This window comes from Monopterus albus, unplaced genomic scaffold (genome assembly GCF_001952655.1).
Source record: "Monopterus albus unplaced genomic scaffold, M_albus_1.0 scaffold85.1, whole genome shotgun sequence".
NCBI lineage: Eukaryota > Metazoa > Chordata > Actinopteri > Synbranchiformes > Synbranchidae > Monopterus > Monopterus albus.
This window is the reverse complement of record NW_018127965.1, coordinates 1355944-1366073: the sequence shown is the minus strand read 5'-3', so window position 1 is coordinate 1366073 and position 10130 is coordinate 1355944. Positions and strand designations below refer to the sequence as shown.

Sequence of the window (10130 nt, the reverse complement as noted above, 5' to 3'; positions counted from 1 at the left end):
GCAGTGCTGTGTGTTAATTGCAGCCTGTAACAGGATGTAAAGGTCACATCTGGCCGCAGGGATCCAAATGAAGCGTCACTCACTCCACGTCAAGTTTACAATGTAGCCTAAAAACTATCCGTTGCAAAAACAGAAAAAAAAAACAAAAAACTAAAAGTGCATTGTTTTGCAGCTTTAAAAAACTTTGTGCATAATCACAACAGAGAGACGAAGCCTGCAGCCTTTCTCCTCCTCCCCCAGTTTTGCTCCACATCTGGTTCCATTCACAGCTCGGACTTCTGGTTCGTGGCATACCAAACCACCAAATCCAGAACACGCAGAAAACAGTCCTCAGTAACTGCTTTCTAAAGCATTTTGTGACTGCAAGTTACGAAAACAACAGCATGCACAACAGCTTTAATGTTTGCCCGGTTTTTCGACTTTAACGTGAATGAAATGAGGCGAGAATTGAGATTTTTCTCACCCGTAACGCTCCCCTTCAGTTCCAGACTGAAGATGAATAAATATAAAGTGCATTTGTAAAATATAAGTTGTCGATTTGTCCATGTTCTTCTTGAATCCTTGTTTCGGTGGCGGTCGTCGTCGTGCATGCTCACAACTACAACGCACTCCGCGCACACTCTGGGGTAAAAAAGGGAAGGAGGAAAAAAGTGACGCCGGAGAAGCTGCGGAGTGTTTGACTTCGAGGACGGAAGATGCAGTGTTGGTGGCGAGTTTGACCGACAGAGCTCCGTCTGCCTCAGACTGCAATGAATGGAGCAGCGTCAGTTTCAACAGTGTGTGTGTGTGTGTGTGTGTTTGTATGGTTCCCAACATGAGGGCCGGGGACCTAATGGCGCCCGTAAGAGGCCTCTAAATAGCAACCAAGTCTAAAAATGCATATCTTTTACATTTAATCTTATAAATGAGGCATCATTTTAGTAAATGAGAGAAAAAAATTGATAAAAATGATTAAAACTTTTTACACCTTACCAAAAGGTCAGCGGTTCGATTCCTGTTCTCCCACGTTGACATGTGGACCTGTCCTTGGGCAAGATGCTGAACCCCAATTTGCCCCTGATGGCTTGGTCAGCGTCACCATTGGTGTGTGTGAGTTAAATATAATAATCACCTTTATTTGGCCACTATGTTACACACAAGGAATCTGTTTCTGGTACCGAGGCACCAACTCACACTGATGGCATCAGGGGCAACTTGGGGGTTCAGTGGCTTGCCCAAGGACACTTCAACATGTGGATACGTGAACATGTGGAGACAAATTCCTTGTGTGTGTAACATACTTGGCCAATAAAAGTATCATCTTGGAGAAGAAAGGGGGTCATGGAAGAGAAATCTAAGGAGAAACACACTAAATGTGTGAAATCATGGATATTACAGCAGAGGGCTGAAGGGGCTTTCCCTGAACTGCTTTCTTTTGGTGCACTGATTGCTAAGTTGAACACCCAATCGGAGTGGTCTCTCCCGGCAGGCCAATGCCAATTCAACATATTGACCGAAAAGCCACAGACAGGGTCTAAGTAGTGCCAACGATGCAGGACACCCCGACAGTCGCTCGGTGTGTCACAGCCATAAGAATATAATGCTCCCATTTTGCCTTTAGCACAGCAAAGCTTTATATTATTTTTCAGAATTTCCTACTGTAAAAAAAATGAGAATATTTCTTCTGAAAATACTTAATTTCTGCACAATTTTTAATTTAAACTTTCTTTTTGGCCAGACATCAGTCCATCTTGTCACTCACTCTGAGTTTGCAAAGCACCAGCTTAGTTTCAAAACCCCTACTATAGAATATGTTCCATGACAGTTTTATTATGGACTTAAGCTGCACACCATCTGCTTTAATCCTTAAATCTTATTTAAAAATGCACAGCTGAGTTAAGTAACTGTATGTCAGAAAGGTATGGCTGACCCATGACAGCCTTGACAAGGTAGAACATAATTCTACCCAAAACAAATCCCATAATCCTCCACTATCATCCCAATTGAGACTTGTGCTCACTGCCTATGCAGTACTTTTATCAAACTTTTTTAATGGTTTGGCAGTAAAATGACTTGCTCTCACTTTGTGCTTCCTGATAAAGAAAATATAAACTCTAAATGCATACTTGATCTGACTGCCAAAAGCTGACGTATCCCATCCAATAAGCACGTACAGTGTCAAGTGACCGTTTGAAGCCCCTGACAGTGTGTCGGCCGATTATGTTCAATTTGTGGCCTATTATAGTTTCATGTGCATGCCAGTTTGTACTTAAACTATGTCAAATATTCAAGATGCTGCTGCAGAGACGGAGAACCCAGTGAACACTGGCTTTGCTGTCTGCATTAATATTGTCCTTCACCTTCTTCTGACAGAAGCAGGGCAACTCCACACCTGTACCAGATTCAAGATGCTTTGCTGGACTCATGCACTACACAGATATTATTTTCAATCCATAAAATCTGCTTTCTTCAGATTATTTATGGAACAGGCTATAGACAGTGACATTACAGTCGAGCTGCTTCCTGACCCATTTTCTCACTTATCAGAAGGCAAAAGCAGATTTTGAATAAAAAAAACAAAAACAAAAAAACACTACAGAACCTTGTACTTTTTTAAAAAAGTGATATTTAAAAAATGATAAAATCTAAGCACAGACATAACGCTCATGAATAGAAGTGATTCACTCACACAAAGCAGTGACTGTAAACCCACTCAGACAACAGCCCAGAACAACAAACACATTTTAACCAATAGTATTTAATGGTTTATGCAACTCTCTGCTAAGGCCCACTATTCCCTCAACAGTACTATTAGGTAAACCAGCCCCTTGCATTTTATTGGCCAAAAATAAATTCAAACATACCTAAATAAATATGTGTGTTTATGGAAGGGGGTCAGTCAAAACAATAACAGTTCTAATTAAAGGCAACTTGAAAAACACAACGGTTTTCTCCAGAAAACTGATCAACTTGAAAAGTTTTTTAAAAAAATGTAAAAGGGGTCGTTCTTCAACAGCTTCCACTCCATATCAAGTAACACGACTCTAAAACCATTCATTATAAAAACAGGTGGAACACTGCCACCAGCTGGAAGTTGTAAGCTTTGGTCACAGGAGTTTGACGTGATGGGAGGGGAGGGGTACAGGGGATAGCATCTTCTGGCCATCCTCGTTGTAAACTATCTGGGCCTGGAATTTAAGTAAGGGGGTCCCAGAACAGCGAGCTGGATGACATAGTGCCATAGATACTTAGGGTTCAATACAATTACAGGCCAGACTGGTTCTCTAGGTTCAGGGAATCGAGAACAAAATGTTTGAGCTTGGGGAGTTCAGATTACCTTGGTCCAGAATGGCTCATGCATGAGTGTATGTGTGTGTGTGTGTGTGAGTGTTTATGGATATGAGGCCTTCCGCAGTCTTTTCCACCTGGTCAAGCTGAAGCAGTTCTATACTTCTGTTTATTTTCTTTTTTTAAGCAGAAAAGAAAAATCCCAAACACTGAACCCCAATTTCCACCAACACAGTGCCAAACCTCGCCCCTTGCTGCGTGAGTCGCCTAGGGCTTTGACCCCCAGAACAATGCCACCTTTTATAGAGCAAAGGACAGGGAGGTAGGCTGGGGTAAGTTGACATGAGGGGGATGAATGGTGACATGGGTGTCCCTTCCCAACTTGTCCATGACTTTTCACCCACCCTTTGCCATCATCTGACCAGTTTCTCTTGGGCTCTTCATGGCAAGGTGGGATGCTGATGGGAGGGGAGGACACATTACAGCATCGCCCCCACCCCTTCAAATGGTTCGGTCAGTCAAAGTGCCTGGGCTCAGTTTGAGGCGCTGCTGTTGGAGGAGCTGGATGTGGAGGCCACAGCTGTGCCCGAGGTGCCCGAGGAGGCCACCGACTTGCGAATATGGGGCATGAGGAAAGGGTCACTGGCCAGCTGGTGCACGTCAATGCGATCCTCCTTACGATAGACTAAACAGCGCCTTATAAAGGCCTGGGGGTGAGAAAGGAAGACAGTGGGATAACTGAGAAAGCGCAGCCTTTACAATGTTTGGGTAAAAAGATAATATCCTAAAAATGTACAGTAGGTGTGTGAATGTAAATAATTAAAAGTATAAAGAGAGAATAAAAAGGAGGTATTGCGGGAGTTGAAAATTCATAAATGTGATGCAAATATTAGACAAATAAAAAGAGCACCGTGCCTTAGCTTCAGGTGTGACTACTGGTTTTGGGGGAAACTGTACATCTGTCGCCTTCAATATGGTGTTCTCCTGCAGGATGTCCTGCTGGGACTGGTTGTGCCCAAAGGGCTAGAAAGCAAAGAGAAGGAGGACGTTATTAAAACACTCCCCAAAAGCGCGGAAAAAAAAATGTAATGAGATCAATTACAAAAAAAAAAACAAAAACAAAAACAAACAAAAAACCCCAATAAACATAAAAACTGGACAGGCTCAAACACAAAGTGTGTTGGTGTTCACTGTTACTCTCCTTTTGCCAAAATCACATTTTTTATCGCTATATACAACTACATTTATACAACCATGAACCCTTTTCCCTGATGTATATTTTGTAACTTTGCTGTAATAAAAACATAACTATAGAACTCTTTGATAACTCAAATATCCTGTTGCAACATTTCATCCAGTTGAGTGTCTCCCTACCTTGCGGCCATACAAACACTGGTAGAAAATGACTCCTACAGACCACACGTCCACCTTGTTTGAGATTTTGGGTGGTTCCTTCCCAACTACAAAGCACTCAGGGGGCAGGTACCTAAAGGAGAAAAGGGGAGCCACATTAATATGAATTGGTTTCAACAAACACAATACTAAAGTTTCGAGTGGCATTTTGCAATTCTAACATGAAAACTTCCTTAATCAATTTTTGCAACATGATCTCTGGTGTCAATCCTTGCATATGAAGTAGTAACTTTGCAGGTATCTAAGTAACCACTGTGCATGAAAAGTCAGATTCAGAGTGTATTTAACTGTTGGGTGGTTCCTCTTGCTTAGGGGACCTTTAGGTCTGCATATGTGCACCATGCAGCATGGCCCTAGTTCCCCACAAGGCTCTATTTCTACACGGGTGTCAAATGACCTTACTGAACAGTATAGTACAAGTATATAATTTATATACAGCACACTGAAACACTGCATCCACTTATAAATGTATGTAATGTACTGTAATCATGGTTTCATACCCTTTTCCATGTGATAAAGCCACGTTATTTGTATCTGAAGATACTGATAACAATTGCATACAAATTTACATGATTGTGAACTGAATTGAGCCGATTCTGCCTCTAAAAACACTCGCACTGTTCACTTTGTGTTCTGCCATTCTGTTTTCCATCTTTAGCATAAAATGCCTCTTTACAGCAAGATTACTCCTTTTACTTCTAAATGCACTGTGGTGTGTGAAAGCACTGGGACACAGAGAAATATATCAGCAATGAAACCTGAAATTTGACCCTTGAGGAGCGGGACTCAGTGGTAAAAATAAACAGTACAATATATTAGATCACAGATGATGGCACCCCATAGCAGAGTTTCTTTTTCCAGTGTACATCTTACCAGTACGTCCCTGCTCCCTGTGACGTCAGCTCCATCCCGTCCACTGAGTTGTAACTGTCATCATCCATAATCTTCGACAGGCCGAAGTCTGTGATCTTAATCTCCCCGCAAGCAGTGCCATTCACCAGGAGGATGTTACCTGAGGAGGGCGAGAAAATGAATTACAGGCCAAAAAGAAAGAGTCCAGAGTTTATAGCCCCTATTTACTGAGTCAAAAATAACAGTAATACTATACTTATCCAGTAAAACTGTATTATTCATTTCTGCTGAATGTATGAGTGCCCCATTTTCCGCCATAAAAAATAAACAGGGTCATATTAATCTTACTGGAGAAATTACCCATGACAGAATTAGAGGCCCTCTAAATCAGTATTCCTCTTAATTTAATTTGTAGTAGTACTATGCCAAAGAAGCTGATGTAAGATCATGCCGGCTTGTAGAGCGCAAAAGTCACAGTCATAGGTAGACATACCGGGTTTAAGGTCGTAGTGGATAATAGGCGGTCTGATCTCATTGAGGTACTTGAGAGCATTAACAATCTGCATGATAATGGAGCGGCCCTCTTTCTCTGACATAAGCTTGTGCTGCTTCAGGTAGAAGTCCAAGTCATTGCCCTCGCAGTACTCCAGGACTGTGCAGAACCTGCACCACAACAACGAAGACGTGTTTAACCACTTCAGCAAGATTTAGTACATGAAGTCCAAACAAGGTTAAGACTCTATATATTGAAAAATGTTCTGGCTAAAATTAACACAATCTGCACAAACACATCTCTTAGAAGACTACTTTCATCAAAAAAGGAAATGACTTACGAGTCAGTGTCAAGTGAAAAGTAGTCGTAGAGCTTAACTATTCGTGGGTGGTCCAGCTCTTTATGAATTCTATATTCTCTGCATGCATGTCTGAAACAAAGAGCATCTCAACATTTACTTTAAATATGGATACGCACAGTGAATCTGACAGCAGTAAACATATATTTGTATAGTTTTAAAAAACTGAACACCCACTTGTGATAATTTTCCTTCTTCTCATCCCTCCAATTCTTGTTTAGCTGGTGGATTTTGACCGCAACGTACCTTTGCTCTGTTAAGTCAAAGGCCTGGAACATAAATGTCTCCTATCATTTAGGAACTGCATTTGGCATGAATTTGTATTAGCTGCAGCCAGACTCTTGCTTCATATAAAATGGCTTTGTTCATTCATCATTTTTTACAGTAATGACAGCAGATTCCTGGAACAGCTCTTACATAGTTGCACAATCATTTGAATTTCTGAAGATGTCAGATTAGTGTAAATGAAATGCACCCAACTTGCACAACTTAACCACTCAGATTAAGTTTCACACACACACACACACACACACACACACACGCACGCACACAAAATCACCAAAGATTTGAATCAACAGCTTTCTTCATTTCTTTCACAGGAAAACAAAGTTGTTCTCACCTTGTAAACTTCACTGAAACCTCCCCGTCCAAGTAAATGTAGTAGCAGGTATCGGTCATTTAACGTAGGATGATCTTTGAATCTGCACAAGGTTAAAACCAATTCAAGTTCAGTAATTAGACAGAACACAGGGACACATCAGCACAGACTAACTATGCAAGGACCATCCAATAAGAAATCATACTGAGAATTATCCTCATTGTGGATCCTTTTCAGCTCACGAATGTGCAGGTTCCGCACTCGCTCCAACCTCTCCAGTTCTGCCTGGATCTCAGCCTCCTCCTGGAAAGGACAATGTTAGGTTAGGTTACTTTATTTGTAGCTGCAGGTACATTTATTTTGTAGCAAGATAACGCACAAACAAACATGACATGAGACAGTGCAATAAAACATGATAAAAGTAGGCTCCACCAATCAGGACATAAAAGAGAGAAAAATCAATAACAATCACTCAAAATAAGCACAAAATTAAATATTACTACAACTTGTTAATCTCAGTGATTGCAGCAGGAACAAAGATAAATATTAAATGTTGTGCAGTTAAATAAGTATGTTGGCAAAAAAAAAAAAAACCTTCCACAAATACATTAGGCCTTACCTTCTTAAGATGGCCTAGTCTTAGCTTGAAGATTTCCTCTTGCTCATGGTACTCTGCCTGTGATAACCTGGGAGAACACAAGAACCAATCTAAGTGAAACGTAGGGGAAAACATCTGGTGTAAAAGAGCAGATGAATAAACAAGTGCATCATACGCTTCATTTTCAGTTCCATTGGTTTTGCTTTTGCGTTTGTTTTGCTCCAGGCTTGGAAGTGGAGTCTGTGCCATGGAGGGTGGCTTGCGTTTAGCCAGCAGCTTCCTCTGCCTTTCAATGTCTTCTCGCTGTGAGTTGATCCTTTCCTGTTGTCTGGAAACAGATAATACATTAGTGCAACATACAGACCTAATTATTTTCTTTTTTTTTGCCCATGTATGATCTACAATAAATTCTCTGAATACCTGGTTAATGTTAAGCTGCCTGTGTTAATAATTAAAGATAAATGAATCATATATATCATATGTAGAGAAGTAAGTTCTTCTTTCTGGCCTGATTTTACTTCTTGAAATAGAACACAGAGTGTGAAAGGAGATGCTTAAAGTTAAAAAATGAAGATCCTCACTTGATAAGGTTTTGGAAGGCATAGCCATCTGTCCACTGTTCAGTGAAAGACGCGCCATGTCTCACTGTGGTGAAGTGACCTAGTCGGAGCCTGTCCTGCATGCTTTTGTCCCGGCATGCCATCTTCTCCTGTTTGGACTGAAGGAAGCGCACAGAGAAATACAGATAGCAAATCTGAGCTGTCAATTCCACACAGCTTAAACTAGGGCTTCTAAAACTGGTTCATGTCATAACCCAAAATGACCCACTCACTTTGGAAAATAATAGCTTCAAATCAGTCACAATGCTATTAGATAAACATACTTTTTCAATCAGCAGCTTCTTAGACATGGTCACACACTTATTTAAGCGTTCCTTGTATCGCTCCAGCATCCTCTGTTGTTCATCGATTTGTCTTCTCAGATCACAGTTTGTCTGGAGCAAAACATGAATGAGGAGGAAAGAAAATTATAACTTGTTTATGCATGTACAAACAAAAGGAATGTGCAAACTCTAACATGCCTTGAGCAAAAAAAAAATAAAAAATAATAAGACAGAGAACATAGCATTCTCAGAACCACTGAAAATGGCAAGCAGAGTAGCAGGGATGAAATGTAATGAGATTAGTACCCGCAGCAAATCGTCTATTCGACCCTCCTTCTTCTCCAGGTCAGAGTTCTTGTTGTTCTCCATTGCCGTTAGTTTCTCTATAGTAAGGTCAGACTACAGGACAGTGAGCACAAAAACAGTGATTATGTTAATGATGCATAAAACAGTGACCAAAGTAATGCAACAAGTAGTCTCTTCTTATATCTCCCAGTTACTGATGTTTCTGGTTGGTTTATATGCCAACTATTTAACAACTGCCTTGTGAATTATAATAGAGTTACATCAGAAAAATGGCCAGCCAGCCCCAACAGTGTGTTAAGTACCTGTGATGCTTTGTGTAGCATGTGAAGAGCAGCAGGCTTCAGTGAACATGACGAGTGCTCCGTGTTGACCGAGCTGACAGAAGAAGGGCTGCCCTGCTGCACCTGGGAGGCAGAAACATTAACCTAATGAACAAAAACTTAATGTGTCAATTTCATTACATTAAACAATGTATTATAAGTCATGAGAAAACATGAGAGCAATCTGGTGAAAGTGACACTGGATTAAGGTCTCCCAAAAACACTTTTAATATTTATAGAGATGCACCGACCGATCAACCGGCAGATCAGAAATAAACAGTTTTCAGCGTGAATGGCCTTGAACAGTAACTGGCTGATCACTCTGAGATTTCTGATTCTGTGCCGGTCAGATTTAGAGGCACAACAGTCAACGTACCGCACACAGCGGCACAGACCAAAAGCATAGCATGTGCACTGTGTTGGATGTCGCGTGTATGTTCACTTGCACATTGGAAGCACTTGGTGTACAAACAGTGCACAGAGGAGTCTACAGAAACACCCGGGAGAAGGGAAAGCTACAGTCAGGTCCATAAATATTGGGACATCGACACAATTCTAACATTTTCGGCTCTATACGCCACCACAATGGATTTGAAATGAAACTAACAAGATGTGCTTTAACTGCAGACTGTCAGCTTTAATTTGAGGGTATTTAAATCCAAATAAGGTGAACGGTGTAGGAATTACAACAGTTTGCAATGTGCCTCCCACTTGTTAAGGTACCAATAGTAATGGAACAATTGGCTTCTCAGCTGTTCCATGGCCAGGTGTGTGTTATTCCCTCATCCCAATTACAATGAGCAGATAAAAGGTCCAGAGTTCATTTCAAGTGTGCTATTTGCATTTGGAATCTGTTGCTGTCAACTCTCAAGATGAGATCCAAAGAGCTGTCACTATCAGTGAAGCAAGCCATCATTAGGCTGAAAAAACAAAACAAACCCATCAGAGAGATAGCAAAAACATTAGACGTGGCCAAAACAACTGTTTGGAACATTCTTAAAAAGAAGGAACGCACCGGTGAGCTCAGCAACACCAAAAGACC

General features: G+C 41.0%; 2 protein-coding genes across 4 annotated transcripts in view; both read right to left on the bottom strand.

Moving 5' to 3' along the window:
- Positions 1–766, bottom strand: part of mrc2 (mannose receptor, C-type 2) — a 22327-nt gene extending 21561 nt beyond the window's left edge. Inside the window, exon 1 of the mRNA XM_020607395.1 lies at positions 464–766. Within this exon, the coding sequence (XP_020463051.1) occupies positions 464–590 (127 nt within the window). The 5' untranslated portion in view covers positions 591–766. The remainder of the gene's footprint in view (positions 1–463) is intronic.
- A 2664-nt stretch (positions 767–3430) lies between these two features.
- The window catches only part of tlk2 (tousled-like kinase 2), a 13549-nt gene continuing 6849 nt past the window's right edge, over positions 3431–10130 (bottom strand). For 2 of the 3 annotated variants that reach the window (XM_020607391.1, XM_020607392.1), the window contains exons 6-19: positions 9071–9172; positions 8769–8861; positions 8463–8573; positions 8161–8297; positions 7601–7907; positions 7187–7284; positions 7003–7084; positions 6561–6652; positions 6366–6455; positions 6026–6195; positions 5554–5692; positions 4642–4753; positions 4183–4290; positions 3431–3974 (exon numbers count right to left, since the gene is read on the bottom strand). In XM_020607391.1, the coding sequence (XP_020463047.1) occupies positions 3801–3974; positions 4183–4290; positions 4642–4753; positions 5554–5692; positions 6026–6195; positions 6366–6455; positions 6561–6652; positions 7003–7084; positions 7187–7284; positions 7601–7907; positions 8161–8297; positions 8463–8573; positions 8769–8861; positions 9071–9172 (1815 nt within the window). In that variant the 3' untranslated portion in view covers positions 3431–3800. The remainder of the gene's footprint in view (positions 3975–4182; positions 4291–4641; positions 4754–5553; positions 5693–6025; positions 6196–6365; positions 6456–6560; positions 6653–7002; positions 7085–7186; positions 7285–7600; positions 7908–8160; positions 8298–8462; positions 8574–8768; positions 8862–9070; positions 9173–10130) is intronic. The other variant, XM_020607393.1, reaches the window with a different exon arrangement.